Below are 17,931 nucleotides of genomic sequence, written 5' to 3'. Positions count from 1 at the left end.
TTCTGGTTTTGCGCAAAATTTTGAGTAACTTCGAAAATATATATATATATATATATATATATATTTTTAGAAATGAGCAACGACTTTGATACTAAAGCCTCCAGGGTGTCCCAAAAATGGACATTACTGAAATGCCGCCCTACATGTCAATTCAATTCAATAATTTAATCTTCTAACATCATCAGCAAATTAAACTATTTTCATATAAAATTTTCAAAAATACAATTTCACCAATTTTTGCCTTTTTTTGGTGAGAAAATGTAACGATTTTATAATATTTAAATCATCAAAGTCCAAAAAATGCATAAAAATGTATGTGAATAAGAAAAGTAAATAAGAACTAAAAGTTCAGATTTTCACGAAATTATATTTTATGACATGACAATTGTTTCGACAACACCGTGTCCTTATCAAATGTCATCAACATTTGATAAAGATATCGTGTTGTCGAAACAATTGTCATGTCATAATATATAATTTCGTGAAAATCTGAACTTTCAGTTCTTATTTATTTTGATAAATGGATTTTCATCAAGTAAAAGCCACCTCAATTCAAGTTCACGAATAAGAAAAGCATTAGTGCTTCGCTAAATGTTGGAACTCGAAAATATATATAGTTTAAAAAAATAATAAGCACCGCCTCATTTAACCTTATTTAAGTTTACGTGAAATATCATTGTCCACCATCACTGTTAGTCGCAAACATTAGGTTGTCGAATCATTAAGTTAATTCGATTAATTTTAAATAATGCCGAAAAGTCGATAACGTTCCACTTATTAATATTGTGGATAAGGAAATGCGTTGGCTGGCATGGCTGTCAAAAAATCATTTTTGATTGGTTTAAAACTACTGGCCTGAAATTTTATTTAAATTCATTTAACGTACCAAACACATCGAGTATCCTATTAGAAGTTAAGTAGAACTGAATAGTTCTTTTAGGTCTGGTGTATAGCCATAGTGCGGATAGATCTATTTGAAATATATATACGCACCTGCAGGGTTGCCAATTCATGTCGAAACAGACGATACCACCCAAAATTCTGAGTAACTTTTGTTACCAAAAAAAATTGTGAAGACAATAAAGAAAGGTCTTATACCCATCAGACATTCTATATGAACTATGGTGATGTGCCTGAGGGCTGGAAGTCCAGCGCCCATCGCGAATACGGCACTGCGTTGTATATAGGCCAAAGCGCCGCTTCTTGGCCAGTCAGTCGGAAAGGGAAACCGTGCAGCGCGTCATAACATAAACAACAACATAAACTTTATATAAATTATTGGTACGAAATAAAGGTTTACGCGGAGTGACTTGTGTAATTTTGAAAATCTAAACCAAAAGTAACGTGGTACTCTACTTCATACATGTGTACATGAAATTAATCGATAAACCAATACTTTCGAATGCAACGACATATTACCACCGTACATTCATGGTGAGAGATCTGGTCTGTCTGGTCGTTTGCGATTCTTGTGATCAAACTATGTTTTCTTTATTTTCCTTTTATTTTCTCTTCTTTTTGGTGCCACTGCTGAATAAGTTTATCATTATCATTGGAATGTTCATTTTTTGTATTCTTTTGAAAGTTTTTTTTGCTAAACCGCTTCCTGTAACAAAATGTCACAATCTCTTGGATTTTCGTATTAAACCATGAATCGCAGACTACAATTCCGGGTATAACAGTTATAAAAATTCATATCGAAAAGTATTATATTGGTCAGTACAAAAATAGAAAATCTAATATCACATAATAATAATAATAATAATAATAATAATAATAAAGAATTGTACCATCACAATCACTTAATAAATAATTTTATGTCACCTTTTTGAAAAGTTTCATAAAATCATATTTCTGTGCGTGAGCAATGCCGGGAATTCTGGCAAGTTCATAACTTCTACTAGTGCTCATTTGTCTTTTTAGACAAAATTTGACTTCAAACTCTTATAGTCTAAGGGCTTTGGCTGCGCATGACCACACCAAGCCTTTGACGATGACGGAAACGGTTCCAAGAACTCTGGAATGTTGGATCTCCATCGCGAGCTACGTTCTATAGAAGTGAAACGCGACGCCCTGGTCAGTCAGTCAAAAAGACAAGCCGTGCAGCGTCGAAACAAATCTTCAATGTTGTTTTATATGTTTTTTTACACTTGAAACCTAAAATTGGGAATTTTTATCACGGAATCATGGAAGTGGTTAATATTTAATGCTTTGACCTATCTACGGCGAAAATATATTATACAGGATGGTCACAAATGACCATCAAAAAAGTTTTCTCTAATTAAGAAAACTCGTTTTATTAAAATTAAAATTTTATTAATATTTAGCACTTACACTGTGTTTGTGATTTAATTTTGGATCAGCCGTACCCTCATCAGCGAAAATATAAATACTATGCGAAAAAATCATCTCTTAAAGTGACAAACATGATACATAGAATTCTCTATCAATATCAGACAATATTCATGTCCCTCATTTAGTTCTGCCCTTCTAAAACAATATATAAGTAGGTATACAGTAAAATGCAAACATGTTTTATTTAAGCTCTGAAGAAGTCAACAGGTCGATTGGCGAAACGTCACCAAGTTCCATTCATCCAATAACCAATACAAGAGAAAATCAGAAGATTTATAAATGGTATTAGTATAGTAACGAGTATAGTAAGGAGTCCGTCCCTGTCTGGGTTCTATCGGCAATGAATAATATTGAATTCGATAAATTAAAATTAAAATTAAAAATTTTATTTACGCATATAGCATTTACATAATAATAAAATAATAATAACCCTATGAATGACTTCTTTGTTGGGCCTTGAATAACCAATTAAATACATAAAAAAATTGTGTGGAGTACTAAACATAAAGCCACCAACAACATGGTTTCTTAAATTCCATGCAGTAGTATTAAAATTGGTGGCCACCAACATGTCTCATTATGTTAAGTTTTATTTAATTTTTATGTCGTATTTTCCAATTAACATTAATTTTATTATCCTAAAATAAATAAATACAAAAAAAAGGTAAACAAAATTCCCATTCCCATTCCTCATCTCATTGGGCAACTTTTAGAACAAACTTAATCCAGTTTATATTAAGTTGCAAGTATATAATTTCACCGTGAAATCGAAGAAATCATAACGGTTTGGCAACGCTGTGCAGCGGTATCTACTTTTCGCGGATGATTTGTCAATCACTCTCAACATTACTTTCCAATCTTGCTACAAACCTTCACGGCAATTTTAATTTTCGAAAGGCGGATTTTCCACGCCTCTATCTAACGTGGGTGGACTGCGATTGGTCTTTTGTTAAGTTTTTATTTTTTTCAACGAAAACCGTACATCAGATTAAAAAAAACAAGAAATTATTTTTTTTTACAAATGATTGGAGATTGTAAGATTAATTTTTATTTTAAGAGTAATCAATGGCGTACCATCAATGCCTTTCAAAATAGACAGTGACGCCCGCCACGTTTGGGACATATGTTCATGTGAAGTGTTCTTTTTAAAATAGATAAAAAATCGCTCTCTTCATTATTAACATTAAATTATAAAACAGCATGTATATTATAAATAAAAAAAGATAATCACCTTCGGCTGAGATGCCGCCAAGGCCTCTCAAATACGCTTTAACCGATGTTTCAAATTGATAATTTTGCCGTTCAGGGTTCCGATAGTTTTGTAAAGATCGTCGATTTTTGTCCGTTGTTCCAGTATCGCGCGTTTCACCAAGTCTAAATTCCTTTGTCGTTTGATTGGAGAATCAAAATCGTCCACACTTAAATTACCAACATACATTATGACTTTCCTAAAATGTGACGTGATGTGAAGTAAATTTTATTCTTTTTTAACACGCTTAATTTCAATATTGTACCTTTTCTTCTTCTTCTTTTCAAGAGCTAAATTACCTTGTTTATGCGGCAAATGGGAAGCCTGCCTGAAAAGCAATGCGATAAAAGTACAAATAGAAACAAATAGAAGTACAGATTATACCTTGCCTTTGCCTTTTTCACCGATCCCAAAGACTCTGAAATAGAACTTCGAGTTGATTCCACCTGTGTTGACGAGGCGGGATCGGTAATCGAAGAACTAGTAGAAGAGTAGTAGTGGTTAAAAATAAAAACATTTTATATTGTAATCATCAATCAAGAAAAACAACTGACATCTATACCAATAACCATCATTTGAATGTATAAAGGCCCTACCTAATAATATAATATAAGAATTTTTTAAGCCACGATGAATATACATGTTGAGGAGAGCCGTTCAATATGCGCATGCGCGATGACGCTTGTCATTTCAAAACAGACAGTACATAATTTCAATAGGAGCCAATTTGGATGTGTCCTTTTTTCAGCATTACATTCAAAATATGCCCAGATCTCGTTAAAAGTTCAATAATTATAGATATAAATTAAAATAACAATTCAAAAAACAATTTACCAGTAACTTTACCTTTCGTTGTCTTCCAGAAGTTGACCTTTGTGTTCTATTGTCCCCTCAGCTGACGCTGGTCTATGCAAAAACAATATTTTTAAAATTTTTACACTGACCTTTCCCTGTTATTTAGATTCGTTCGATTAACAATGAATATGTGAGTAATAGCCGATAAAATTCAAATAGCCCTTTTTTGCTCTCCTAAGGAGAGTGAGAGGTAGGTGCCACTTTGTTACTACATAGGAAATATGAAATGAGTATGTTGATTTATTTAAACAAAACATAAAATTTTATCAATTTATATTATCAAATACAATTTAGTCCTTCAGGCCGAAAAGTTTCTAAAATGTTGGTTTTGAGGTTATACTTAAAAGGAAAAATATATTTCATCCAGGAAACTGCCATTTTACTAGAGCCTAAGTTCCTCATTAATTCCTCCCTAAAATAAATTCCTCGCCTGTCAATCAATAGGGCTGTAATGTAGGCTCTTTTATTCAGGGTTTGCTCTAGAGGTGATCTCTTTCATCACCTAATCCTTTTAGTAAGGTTAATGGCAACCAGATTTAATCTCGATTTTTCGGGTAGGAACGGCGATGCGAAGTTTAATGCGAGAGTGAAATTTAGAAATAAACGTTGGCACTTTTCAAAAAACGTTAATTATTTTGGCCGTTTGTGTTCTCGATCCTCAAAACAAATTGAATTCTCGACATACCTTGAAATATTCGACCAGTCATCCTGGAACGTTTCGCATGCTTTTGGATACGCGCCCTTATTTAAAAACTTTTTGCCGTTGCGTTTATAATGAAAATCCGCTTTTTCAAAATGATTTGAACAGATCCGTGGCCGCTTCGGCATCCGTTGCATATTATTTGTCAGGAATCCCAATAGACTGAACCATATCCCTCGTTCACTCTCATTAGATGGAATGCTTAAAAAGTAGGTGGTGGCTTTAAAAATGGATATTTTAGGAATTATATGATATAAATATACCGTGACCGCAACTAAGTAATTTGTATAATTTTATTCGCTTAATTTAAAAAAACTACATTTTTATTATTCATTGGTCAATATTCCAAAACATTTGTAGCAAAAACACACAAGTAGCGATTTATACTACTCATCAGAGCAGGAAAATATTAGCGTGTATACAAGGTGACCGAAACAAGCGCGTCGAAATACTAAAATAATTAAAATTATTTAATATTATTTTAAAAACTTCTTCATTCGCTTTGGTCCTTATAAGGGAATAAAAAAATAATAAAATTACAATTTTACAATAATTTGACTGCCCAGTATGATATTAAGTGTTCACCCACATAAGTATACAGAATTAAAACACAACTTTTCTCGAAGGTATTGTACACATTTTCAGAAAACCATTTTGCTCAAACCAAAATACTTGACTGCTATGTCTTCACTCTTATTTGGGTAAATTTCAATTTTTTTTATTAATATTTTTGTATTTTTTTTTATGAGAATAGATAGATAAAAACAACAATAAAAATAAATCTTAAAAATAGAAAATGGAAATACAGAGCGTCTCCAAAGGGTCATCTATCTATCCAAATTAGACGTAGGGATACAGAATATATATATATGCAATGTGTATGTATATATTGGGTTGTTCGGAAAGTCATTTCGTTTTTTTAGGGGAACATGAAAGACAGTTTTCGTATAATGAATAAATATTTTATTAAATTATATATTGGCCATTCTGGTCCAACACCTTTTGCCATCTTTCTCGCAGTAACATAATTCCCCTCTCATAAAAGTTTTGGTCCTTGCTGGCAAAAAACTGGTTCAGGTGGTTTTTGACATCTTCATTTGAGGTAAAGGTTTTGCCGTCCAATAAATTTTGCAGGGACCGGAACAAATAGTAGTCGGAAGGCGCGAGATCTGGAGAATATGGTGGATGTTGCAGTACGTCCCATTCAAGCTGTAAAAGTTTTTGGCGAGTGACCAAACTTGTGTGAGGTCTCGCATTATCCTGGTGGAACACTACACCCTTCCTGTTGATTAATTCGGGCCTCTTCTCTTTAAGTGAATCATTCAATTTGTCCAGTTGATGACAATAGACTTCTGAATTAATCGTTGTATTGTCCGGCAAAAGCTCAAAAAAAAACGATTCCTTTGACATCCCACCAAACGGAGAGCATCACCTTTTTTTGGTGAATGTTGGCTTTTGACACGCTTTGAGCCGGTTCATCTTTTCCGCTCCATGACCTCTTGCGTTTAACATTGTTGTATACAACCCATTTTTCGTCCCCAGTAATAATCCGCTTCAAAAATGGATCATTTTCTTGACGTTTGAGGAGCGAATCACACACGTCAACGCGACGACATAAATTTCGCTCCGTAAGGACATGGGACACCCACACATCGAGCTTCGAGGTTAAGCGCATGCCTTTCAAATGGCCATAAACAGTCGAATTCGACAAATTTAATCTCTCACCGATCTCTCGTGTGGTTATTCGCCGATTTGCATCAACTAATGCCTTTATCGCATCTTTGTCAGCTTCGACCGGCCTTCCAGACCGTGGTGCATCTTCGACATCAAAATTGCCGGATCGAAATTTTGCAAACCAGTTCTGGCACTGGCGTACTGTTAACACGCCTTCTCCATACACATCCGTCAATTTTTTTCTCGCTTGGACAGCATTTTGACCTTTTCTGAAGTAAAAAAGTAAAATATGACGAAAATGCTGTTTATTGCTCTCCATATTTAAAAGGGTACCAACCAAAAACTACTGCGTAGAATTAATAGAACTTTTTCACACACAAGCCTTGCAATATCAGCTCTCAAGACATATAATGGTTATGCGGCTTAAGTGTGAAGTTGGTTTCGAAAAAACGTAATTAAGTTCTCTGACGGGAAAAAACGAAATGACTTTCCGAACACCCTTATATATATATATATATATATATATATATATATATATATATATATATATATATATATATATATATATATATATATATATATATATATATATATATATATATATAATATATTATCTTAACTTTGATTTATAGTTATAGCCAAAGAATTCATTCAATGAATGAAAGGAATTTTGCAAAACAAATTATTATTATTATTATGAATTATGCTTTTTTTTCAAACATTTTTTCAATAATTTAGGGAACTGCTATAATTATGGAATAGTTGACATTTTCTTGAATATAGGTGAAGTAAGATCTCTCAGCTAAAAGATTTAATTTGCCGACATGCCTAAAATTGTCAGAATGCGATTTTCCACAAAAACAGGTCAACTATTGCCATAGGCTATTCCAAAGGAAAATGTTATTATTAGTGCTAGAAACCTTAAGATCTTAGACATTGTGAAACCCTAATCTAAGACATATAAACAAGGACAAAGTTCCAAAGTTTTGCAATAACCACTTATACATTTTTTGATCCAGCAAAATCTGAAGTTCCGATAAAATGAAAAAAAAAAAAAAAAGTAGATATTATAACATGAAAGTTTTGAAAATGATTCAAATTCATATTATTTTAAGCATAATACCTAATACCTATTGTAAATATGAACTGCTAGTAAAATGTGCTTTCTATACAAGATTCCAAAAAATTTGTCACAAAGCCTGAAACATGTTAAACAAGTGCCGTTTAGAACAAAATCGTTGGGCTTCTTATAAAGCAACAGTGAAAACCATAAACATAATACACATTTACAAATATGAGAGAAGGCAATTGGACATGCTTGGTTAAGATAAACAGTATTCTGCAATCAGGCAAGTCTAAGATCGTGGATTCAGTCTTTCAAAACTAGATCAACACAAGTAAATTCCTGATTCAACGGAATAGCTTGATTTCTTACCTATGAAAAGTTAGGTTAGAATGATCATAGCGGTTTATTCCACACACAAAGCAACGTAGAACCATTTTCATATATAGGTTTAAACACATTCCATGAAATCGTAAAAATTACAAAATCGAAAAACGTTCCAAATGCGGCTTCAAAATAATATCAACAATCTCGACACATATACATATTTTAAAAATAAATATCACAGAATACGTTTTTAAAAAATATTCTTCTTCTTTCCGTTTGCTATAATATTTCTTTTTTTACTGCCATTGACCACGAAAATTATTTGGTCTTTGTATATACAGAGAATGCCTTTAGTCAATTGATCCTAGTAATTTTGGCCAAGACAAGTAAAGAACATCCATATGTAAAACATTCTATAAGGGGCAGTCTCGAACTATTACGTCACATTATTTGTTTTTAAAAATGTGGAAATCAAAGTTATTAAATATTTCTTGTACGTTTTCCAGGAAGAACCTTCCTTCTTGTTTAGGGTTAAGATACGTAGCTGATTGGGTACCGAAGGAAGTCGAAACCCACACTGGACAGGTTCTGAGATTTAATAGTCCACTGGAAGGTTGACTAAATTTTATTTTTAGAAATGGGACGAAAAGGATTATAGGCTTTCTCGGTTCGTGGACAGACCAAAACACGTAAATCCCAATTTTGGAATTAATCTTATAGCAGAAGTACCTCCCAAACCTTGTAAAGAACGTGTGGTATGGTGTGATGGCGGAAGTGGCCCAGAAGGACATCCTAGAGTTTACATCAATTTGGTGAATTAAGGTTATTTCAATTTTATTTTTTGTTCTAATTTTCTTTCTTATAGGATAAACCGGGGAATCATATTTGTGGATATTGCGGTTTAAGATTCTATAAAGAAGGAGACCATTAAGCAGTGATTGATTCCATAAGCCTTGTTTGTAAATTTTATTTAATATAGATATGTATATAGCTCTCTGGTTTGTTATTGATTGCATTATTAGCATTGCTAGTTACCTACAATTATTAAAGCTTTGTTGTCCAGAGGTGACTTATGGGTGAACGAAAAGTTAAAACCTTAGGGCACTTATTGGTACGACCGGTACCACAGAAGTTCATAAAACAAACCCCATCATGGCACAATTTCTTTTATTGGAATGTAAGTGTTGTTTCCTTGTGGCATATCAATTAAATTTTGACAAAACTCTCTTTATATGTTTGAAAGTTTTCTTCCACCCTTTGTTATATTTCTGAACAGAGCACTCCATTTTTAAAGAAAAAAAAACAGTGCTGGTATATAGACTCCATATATAATCATGATTTTAAGTTGTTGAACACACCTCTGACTCTTCCCAAAGAACTTTGCTTTTGTAGCAGGATCTAAATTTTAGGTTTTTTATTTAACAGATATCATATAGCATAGGCTGCATAATGGATATGAACTTACTCATTTTCTGTATGGATCTCTTATTTCTCTGCCTACATGATTTTGGAAATTTAACTGGTTTCTAGATAGACGCAAAAGTTTTTCGAAATTGTCGACTTCATTAGCAGTTGGAAGGCTAAGAAGGAAATAGTTGCCAAGTATCGAACTAGTCGAATAGTATTTTTTTTTTGTAATTGTTATTAGTCCATCCCATAACCATACAGTAAAACAAACCAATGCTTGATGCAAAAAAATCCAAATTTATGGTATCATAAGCAAGCGTGTAAATTTAGTTTATCTTGTTTAAGAGGAGTATGTATCTAAATTAACATCTGTTGCCTAAGGGCAAATCTTCATTTACCCTAGAATAGAGCTGACGGTTAGCCTGAAACCCCAAAGAAGAAGAGTTAGGTTAGTTATAGCTATTGTTTTGAAAATGTTTCTTAGATCTATTGGTAAAAAATCTGCGTTTGGAACTATTTTAATAAAATATTTAAGTAATGCGTCTTTGAATGAAAATAGCTGGTTAACGTATTCCTTACTCAGAATAAGCAAAGGCGGAATAGCATGTAATAGCAGGAGTATTAGCGGCGACAAAATTTCATCAAATGATGGAGATTTCATGGTGCGGCTTAAAAATGATCCGGACATTTTCGGAGACAGTCATTCACTAGACACTTTAGATGAAGGAGATTTAAGAGAAGAAAAACATTTTACGGAACAAGTACCCGCCACACAAAAATTAAGAACTAAACAGTATGCCGATATAATAAAAAAATATATAAAAGAGAGGAAAATTAAGGAAGCCATAGACGTTTTAGAAATAAAGATGTTAAAAGAGGATAGAGTAAAACCTGAAAATTACATCTTTAATTTAATTTTGGGTGCTTGTGGTAGAGTTGGGTATTCAAAAAAAGCCTTCATGCTCTATAATGACATGAAAAAGAGAGGCTTGCAGGTTACGGGGGGCACGTACACTGCATTGTTTAATGCTTGCGCTAACAGTCCATGGCCTCAGGATGGATTAACTAGAGCGAGACGTTTAAGAGACATTATGATTGAAAAACAATACACACCAAATGACACAACATACCACGCTATGATCAAAGCTTTTGGTCGTTGCGGTGATCTAACAACGGCTTTTAGTTTAGCCGATGAAATGGCCAATAATGGAATTAAATTAAAATCAGAGACTATGAACTTTTTGTTACAAGCCTGTATATCAGACAAAGAGGCTGGTTTTAGACATTCCCTGCTGGTTTGGAGGAAACTTTTGGAAAAGAAAATTCATCCTGGTATATTCACATTTAATTTGTTGTTGAGATGTGTCCGGGACTGTGAATTAGGTGATGTTAGTGTTGCTAAAGATGTAATTGAGAAAATACTTAAAGACAGTCAAAGCTTAGAAAACAAAAGTAATCTGTTATATGGTGCCTGTCGGAATGTGCAACTGTTAGAACCGAAACAGGCAGAACCTGGTCAATATAGTGGTAATTTAGTGAATCTAACGGATCTTAAACAAAGCTCATTTGAAACAAACTACGAGGATTCTTCAAATGATAATATTCGACCAAATCTATTGGCGCCAGTGCCAAATCTAAACAATCTCATCTCTTTAACTGAGGTGAGAAAACCCGAAGATAGATTACTTCTCCTAGGCGGATTTTCGGGTTTTCTAAGGACAATGAAAATATACCGGTGCGCCCCGAATATCAAGACGTTTACCGAGTTATTGGATTCCATACCGGGCACAAATGCGGCGGAAACTGAGCTGCTCAAGTCGATGAGACTACATGGAGTTCAACCTGATATTGACTTTTACAATATGTTAATTAAAAAGAGAAGTATGAGGTTTGATTATGTAGGAGCCAGGGAAGTGCTGGAATTGTTGAAAAAAAAATTTAAGCCTAACGTCATGACCTATGGTACATTAGCCCTGAGTTGCAAAACCAAAGAAGAAGCTCTCGAATTAATAGATGAAATGAAATCCTCAAAATATAGGTCAGTACAACTTTTATTTCTTAGGTTCCTTTGCATCAACTGTATAGTGATAGATAATAGTAAAATTTGGAATATTCCATAATTAAGTAAAAAAGTGTAGAATAGTTGCCATATTTTTCAGATTAAATTCCGCTATAGTTGGAGCTATGCTTTCGCAGGCTTGTCATCATTGGAATTTCCCTTATATTTTTCATATGATGGAATTATGCCTGGGCGAAGGGATCGCGGTCAGTAAAAAGCTGTTACAGCACTTGGAAGGGTTTAAAAGTGTTGGCAAAACCTTATCGGACAAAAAAGTAGGTAACTATTTTAAGCTATTTGGGTGATTTTCAGTGATTTCAATTTCCTATTTTGATGATGTTTGACATCCGCCAGATATTTGATGACCTTGGTTATTTCCTAATTTACCTATTTTGGTTGACATACAAATGACAGAATCTTAAGGGATGTTTGACATCAAATTAGATACTTGATGACGTTGGTGCGTTTATCATAGGAATACATTGGTTTTATTTTTGCATTGGCCTATTTTGTGTGATCAATTAATAACTTAAAAAACCGTGAATCAGGACATACTATATAGTCTCGTCCACATAATGGAAATTTTCATTAAGCTTGAATTTATAAGCTGAAGATATATCAAGCAGAGATTGTAAGTGCTAGTTAATAGCAATAGCCATAAATTCATAATGGAGGTTTTACTATAATAAAATATTGATGAATCTGTTTATTTTTCATATATTTCATATACGGTCAAATTGTTTTAACTATGATTTTTTATGTGTGGTTGTTAATTAATAACCTAATAATGGAATTTTTGTATTAATTAGATGATCATGAACATATATCATCATAATTTTTATTTAAAATAATTTGTCATTCAGTGGGAACCTAGAATAAATCAGCTAAATGTCAGTACCGTGTCACGTCCATCTCTAAAATTTATATATACGTTTTTACTTTTTTTTTGTCGCAATAAATGATTTAAACTAATTACCTCATAAATTGATGATGATTTATTTCTATTTTAAATTAACATTGAATTCCGGTTGAATAAATTTTATCTTTTAAATTTAACGAATTTTTGGATTTGAATTTATACGACTCGAGCGCCATCTACCTTGAGATTTATGAAACGTCTAGTGAGTCATGTTTAAAATACGTTATTCGAGTACAATACCGTCAAACGGAAAATAAATAAATAATTTCCACTAACCAAAACTAAATACAAAATAATTTATTTTCATTAATTGCGGGTCAAAACAAGATTTACCGAGACCTGTAACGTCTAACAGACATATTTTCCCCAACAGTTAGGAACATCGCATGAAAACATTTAAAATATATATATTTTTCAATTGTCACGCTTTTGCGCAACACCCCGTATAAAATATTTCAAAACCAATAACTTTTCGAAATTTTGCAAAATATGGGAGATACTGTACTTTGTAGGCCGTGATCATTGATTCTCTCATTTTTTTTACGCTGTTACATTTTTAGATTAGAAAAAATCGGAAACTTTCTATGTAACATATGTGATAGCTCTCTAGGGCTGTTTTTATAGAAAATTTTGCAAAAAACATTTAATGTAAAATTTTGAATTTTTGTTTACAGTTGCTCTATGATATTAGGAAACTTTGCACATTTTGCAAATTTAAATGGTAATATTTTATTATAGCAATAATAACAAAGAAACTAAATTTTTAGCAAATGATAATAATTATCAAAAATTGAGAATAAAAGACATGATTTAGATATTTAAAAAAAGGAAATTAACGCTGTAAATGATCGAAAAAGATGTTAATAATTTAAGTTAATTATAACTCACTCAAGTACAGGGTGTTTCGGCAGCAATATTTAAGGTGCCGACTCCTCAAATGATTTTATGAAAAAAAAAATTATAAATATTTTTTAAATTAAATCAAATATCTTCTCACGGATTTGTTTGAAAGTTGGCATTTTTATTTCTAGTGATAGGGGACTGATTTGGCCCTAACTAAATAAAAATTAAACATTGGCGTTAGGGGGCGGGGGCTACTTTATAAAATGTATTGATAGAAGTGTACGCACCACTTTAATTTAATTTCGACACTTCCCTGAGTTTGAGCTACTAAAACTACTACTTTTTCGTATCTTAAAATGAAAAAAACTTAAATTGCATTTCTATTTACCATAAAAATATTTCAGAACATTCAATAAATAAATCAATATTTGCCATACAAAAAATTACAAAAGCTGTTGAAAGTGACCAGCACCCAGAAGTGACGTAAACCAATGGTATTGGGTGGCTAAGCAGGAAAAAATCCAGAAGTTTTAAATCCGGAGATCGCGCAAGCCATAAGTGGGGTTCACGTCTTAGTATATAAAAACTAACAACAACGAAGTCAAATTTCAAAACAAACCCTTGAGGAGATTTTTGGAAACTTCGTTCATAAAACATCGTCGTATATATTTACACCCTGTATATATTTACATAGGTATCTTTATTGCGTTCACGAACAATGTAGTGAATTTTAATTACCAATAAATATAATAACTTGTCTAGTTACACAGGAACAGAAGCCAATCTATTTTTAGGAATGTGAGTGAGATTTTTATCTTAATATTTAGATTTTCTTTTAATTTATTGCGGTTTTGTTAATTTGGGACAACCGTTTTAGGAATTATCTAACTCCCAACAAAAATGGTTTGAAATATTTAAAACCCGGCACAAAACTTGGTTACAACAAGTGCAAACCGACGAATCAGAAGACGCGCACCCTTGGCAGCAGTTTAGACAAACTTACCCCGATAACGTCAAATACAAATGGAAAGACGGGGTCAAGTTTAAAGCGAAACATACGTCTCTGTTTAAGGTTAAGACGTCACTAAAGCAGCGGTATTAGGAATAAACCGACAAATCAACCCAGAACGAAGATGTGCTGTGCATATTGTTAATTATTTAATAAACAACTTAGCGACTGAGATACGGAATTATTTTTATATTCATTTGCGCAGTAAACAGACCGCTTAATTGCGGATTCGCCAATAAACATATTCTCTCTTTTGCGAGTTTCATTACTTATAAACTTACTGCGTAAGGATCATACCCGAGTAAAACCAATGACGTATTTGTCTTCTTCTTGATTTCCTGTTAATTCGTTCGTTAAGAGAGGTAAAGGGGAAAGGTTAACCTGTGATTTTCATTTTGTTCATCAAGTGCATTGGGAAACTGTTGGAAAGAGAGTTGATATTGAAGACCAAGTATATAAATTTCATTTGATGATCATCAATGACGACCAAAATTGTACAACATTCAGTAGAGATTCGATAATCCGAATCTGATAAATGATATTGTTCTAACATGTCTTAAACGCGACGCTATTTCATCTTATTTGACAACTGGACGTGTAGTGCGAATATAGTGCAAAAATGGCCATATTACTGTATCTTTAAAACAAAAAGGTGAAATATTAGACAAATTGAAAAATCGTGTTTGTGGTAAGTCACGTTATCACAGCGACCGTTTCCGACATTCGAAAAAGGGAAGATAAAATAAAAAGGTAAGCTTATTTCCTTCTGCAACACGCTGTTTGATAATAATACCTTACTCTTCAATATTTTGGATTTATTGGAATTAACCATTCAGGACTAAAACTTTACAGCAAGCAGAACATCCAGAAAAGGAAATAAAATTGTATTCTGTATTGTATTATATTGTAGCTCGAGAACTATCCCAGAACATTTATAAAAAGGTGCATTTGTGGCAAGTAGAGGCTGGTTTCTTCATTAAAAAAAAAAGACGTGGGTTTATCAAGGGCATCCAAGAACCAAATTTTACTAGTAGTAACGCATGGATGTTTTCTACCATTTTTAAGGATTGCTTTGACATATCGTTTTGCAAACAACTTAAAAGACCAACAACTTTCGGGAAATGCTTGATTGATAATGAAGACGGAAAATTTTTCACCATACTTAACTTACTTAAAACCGCATGGCGATATCTTCCACTACCAACCGAGATATAGGGCGTTTTCAATTTTGAAAATTGATCATAACTTTGTAATTTATTTTTGGATTTGGATAAAAACATTGTTAGGGCAATCCTTTCTACAGTTCTCCGTTTTCTCATAATTATATACTTTTTTATTTTGTATGGCAATTGTAGTTGTCTATGGTCTTTAAAAAATGCCAGTGTTGACTCCTTTTCGGCCACATAGATTTGTTTATGTATTATTTACGTATTAGTAGGCCGTGCATGTAGCTGTCAATATCAGTTAAGCACATAACTTTTATTCTTTACTGAATTTTGTGTTCTGTCACAAATAATGCAATGAGAAAATTAATTTTCCATTGTCTATTGTTTCGAGTCATGAAGCGTTCCGGAATATTTAACAGAAACAGTTCCTTTCGCTATGCGTAGCAATTTCCTGAGGTAGATTTGTCAGACCTTATTTTTTTAATGAAAATCTGACAGCCAGTTTTAGAAGACGTGCCATTAATTCTTGGACTGAGTTTTTGTTATCAGCAAGACGATTGTAAGTGAACTATTGTGTGGCCTGCGAGATCGTGTGATCTAACTCGTCTAGATTTTTTTATGGGTAAGAATAAAAGATTTTATCTTTAAAGACAGAATTTTCCAAACCAAAGCGTCTCCTTCCATCAATCCTATACAAAGTTAGTAAATAGTTGCCAGTCAGTACGAAAAAGGTGCGCCCAGTGTATTGAAGAGGGCGGCGCCCAATTTGAACATTTGCTTTAAAATATTTCAATATAATTAATGCTAAAGGATAAATTTTAAGATTTTGTATTCTAATATTTACTGTTGTGTTTATTAGATTAAAATAAATATAATTTTGTTTTCTAAATAATCTGAAATATTAAAATATTAAAAATATCTAAAATTAAAATATTGAATGATTCGTAAGTTTCGTGTTTTTAAAGGTTGCTATAGCTGAAAAGGCTCGCCACGAACACTAATTTAAGCCTACAGTCAACTATGATTATCATATAAAATAAGAAAATTGTATTTATTTATGAGAAAACGGAGAAATGTAGACATAATCTGAGTACGCCACTGCATTTGCCTTAAAGAATGCCTTAATAATGTTTTTATCCCATTTCAAAATTTTCATAAATAAAAAAGTTATGGGCAATTTTCTGAAGGGCCGAAAATTGGCAACCGCCCTATATCTCGGCCATGTTAAGTAAGTCGATTTTGCTCTATGTAGTTTAGAAATCCTGTACAGTTTTCATCCAACCTATGGATCAAAATGCTATCAGATTATTCTAGCTGTATTATCAGAAAGGTCTGCATTAAGAGGATAAATCTTATTGATGCAGTTTACTCTATATGCCATAGCAGAAAGTGACCACAAACCGGCAATTTACCTGATTATGACTAAAATTAATTCCTCTAAACTGCTGACACAAATTGACTGTGGTTGGAAAATGCAGAGAATGTCTTAGAGAATGGCGATCTTGAACATGAAGCTTCAGACATTTACATTAGAATTGCTGGAGAAAATTTTCTCTAAATTAAAATATTATAACAAAAAGGTATAGTTAAGCATTCTTCAATTATTTCACTTAAAAGGCAAAGTAAAATATTTAAATATTTTAAATAATGTAACATTTGATATAGTTATTCTTACCTACATTATATTTGTTTTGATGAGACTTTGAGAATGAAGTTTACCCGTTTACTGTTTTTCATCATGTATGTATATTATAGTTTGAGTTAGCCCTTACTTTAATTAGTCCGGATTATCAAGTCTCTACTGTACTGCCTAATGTAACCGACCATACACGTCTATTAAAGAAAGAAGATTCATTATGTATGACGACGCCACAACCCAAAACCTCAAATAATTTTTTATATTGTAAAAATTATTCCATTGGATAAAATACCAATTTTCATAACCAAGTTGTCAAAATCTACTGTTAAATTTGTTGTGGTACCAGAGCATTCCTAGATAATTATTAATTCTTCCGGTCGCCCATGTCGTCACCATTCTCTCATTTCAAACTCATTTGGATATTTAGGGGCTTGACCATATAGCTATTAGATAATATAGGTGCCCCACTACTGTAAGCCCGACTGGAAAACGGCAAATGTTAAGTAAAATTTTCAATTCTCAAAGATATAAGGATTTAATTAACTTAACTTGACAATTGTTCAGGCAGTCCAAGTTTCAAATCGCTATTGCTCGTTGGTTGCTCTGAAACAGAAATACCCTAAATAAATATACATGGCGTTATTTAATAGAAGCTTGATATTTCAC

The 17,931-nt window shown here is 32.7% G+C and overlaps 5 protein-coding genes across 8 annotated transcripts in view; 3 read left to right on the top strand and 2 right to left on the bottom strand.

The window, feature by feature from the left end:
* Positions 1-552: 552 nt before the first annotated feature.
* Positions 553-8,458, bottom strand: LOC132707664 (uncharacterized). Of its 4 annotated transcripts, none has more exons than XR_009619766.1 (7): positions 8,269-8,458; positions 5,145-5,360; positions 4,451-4,510; positions 3,989-4,084; positions 3,870-3,932; positions 2,335-3,803; positions 553-2,157 (listed from the first exon to the last, which is right to left on the bottom strand). XR_009619766.1 is itself a non-coding variant. In XM_060679588.1 (7 exons), the coding sequence occupies exons 1-6, from the start codon at positions 8,355-8,357 to the stop codon at positions 3,614-3,616; spliced, it is 714 nt and encodes a 237-aa protein (XP_060535571.1). In that variant the 5' UTR covers positions 8,358-8,458; the 3' UTR covers positions 553-2,490; positions 3,587-3,613. The 4 variants fall into 4 exon arrangements, 3 of the variants coding, with proteins under 3 accessions (XP_060535571.1, XP_060535570.1, XP_060535569.1); XM_060679588.1 differs by having other exon boundaries at positions 553-2,490; positions 3,587-3,803; XM_060679587.1 differs by having other exon boundaries at positions 3,587-3,803.
* Positions 8,459-8,616: 158 nt separating this feature from the next.
* On the top strand, positions 8,617-9,215 carry LOC132707457 (NADH dehydrogenase [ubiquinone] iron-sulfur protein 6, mitochondrial). Its single transcript, XM_060679320.1, has 3 exons — positions 8,617-8,808; positions 8,859-9,035; positions 9,089-9,215. The coding sequence occupies exons 1-3, from the start codon at positions 8,686-8,688 to the stop codon at positions 9,152-9,154; spliced, it is 366 nt and encodes a 121-aa protein (XP_060535303.1). The 5' UTR covers positions 8,617-8,685; the 3' UTR covers positions 9,155-9,215.
* An 860-nt stretch (positions 9,216-10,075) lies between these two features.
* LOC132707172 (pentatricopeptide repeat-containing protein 1, mitochondrial) lies at positions 10,076-14,703 on the top strand. Its single transcript, XM_060678898.1, has 3 exons — positions 10,076-11,668; positions 11,790-11,964; positions 14,329-14,703. Exons 1-3 carry the CDS (start codon positions 10,104-10,106, stop codon positions 14,551-14,553), a joined length of 1,965 nt encoding a protein of 654 aa, XP_060534881.1. The 5' UTR covers positions 10,076-10,103; the 3' UTR covers positions 14,554-14,703.
* Positions 14,704-14,833: 130 nt separating this feature from the next.
* Positions 14,834-17,931, top strand: part of LOC132706919 (phosphatidylserine lipase ABHD16A) — a 22,693-nt gene continuing 19,595 nt past the window's right edge. The window contains exon 1 of the mRNA XM_060678515.1: positions 14,834-15,210. The gene's annotated coding sequence lies outside the window, so the exon portion shown is untranslated. The remainder of the gene's footprint in view (positions 15,211-17,931) is intronic.
* The window catches only part of LOC132706920 (enoyl-CoA delta isomerase 2), an 11,102-nt gene continuing 8,392 nt past the window's right edge, over positions 15,222-17,931 (bottom strand). The window contains exon 5 of the transcript XR_009619670.1: positions 15,222-17,868. The gene's annotated coding sequence lies outside the window, so the exon portion shown is untranslated. The remainder of the gene's footprint in view (positions 17,869-17,931) is intronic.

This window comes from Cylas formicarius, unplaced genomic scaffold (genome assembly GCF_029955315.1).
Source record: "Cylas formicarius isolate icCylForm1 unplaced genomic scaffold, icCylForm1.1 PGA_scaffold_9__14_contigs__length_23061073, whole genome shotgun sequence".
Lineage (NCBI taxonomy): Eukaryota > Metazoa > Arthropoda > Insecta > Coleoptera > Brentidae > Cylas > Cylas formicarius.
This window is presented reverse-complemented; position numbering and strand designations above follow the sequence as displayed.

What these genes read in the sequence shown, in the direction of transcription:
- LOC132707664 (XM_060679586.1), bottom strand. Translation starts at nt 8,357, where the DNA reads ATGTGTTTAAACCTATATATGAAAATGGTTCTACGTTGCTTTGTGTGT. An exon ending in TCTAACCTAACTTTTCATAG is followed by an intron (nt 5,361 to 8,268) that starts GTAAGAAATCAA and finishes CTACTTTTTAAG; the next exon opens with CATTCCATCTAATGAGAGTG. An exon ending in GTGAAAAAGGCAAAGGCAAG is followed by an intron (nt 3,933 to 3,988) that starts GTATAATCTGTA and finishes ATTGCTTTTCAG; the next exon opens with GCAGGCTTCCCATTTGCCGC.
- LOC132707457 (XM_060679320.1), top strand. Translation starts at nt 8,686, where the DNA reads ATGTGGAAATCAAAGTTATTAAATATTTCTTGTACGTTTTCCAGGAAG. An exon ending in TCGAAACCCACACTGGACAG is followed by an intron (nt 8,809 to 8,858) that starts GTTCTGAGATTT and finishes TTTTATTTTTAG; the next exon opens with AAATGGGACGAAAAGGATTA. An exon ending in CTAGAGTTTACATCAATTTG is followed by an intron (nt 9,036 to 9,088) that starts GTGAATTAAGGT and finishes TCTTTCTTATAG; the next exon opens with GATAAACCGGGGAATCATAT.
- LOC132707172 (XM_060678898.1), top strand. Translation starts at nt 10,104, where the DNA reads ATGTTTCTTAGATCTATTGGTAAAAAATCTGCGTTTGGAACTATTTTA. An exon ending in ATGAAATCCTCAAAATATAG is followed by an intron (nt 11,669 to 11,789) that starts GTCAGTACAACT and finishes CATATTTTTCAG; the next exon opens with ATTAAATTCCGCTATAGTTG. An exon ending in AAACCTTATCGGACAAAAAA is followed by an intron (nt 11,965 to 14,328) that starts GTAGGTAACTAT and finishes CAACCGTTTTAG; the next exon opens with GAATTATCTAACTCCCAACA.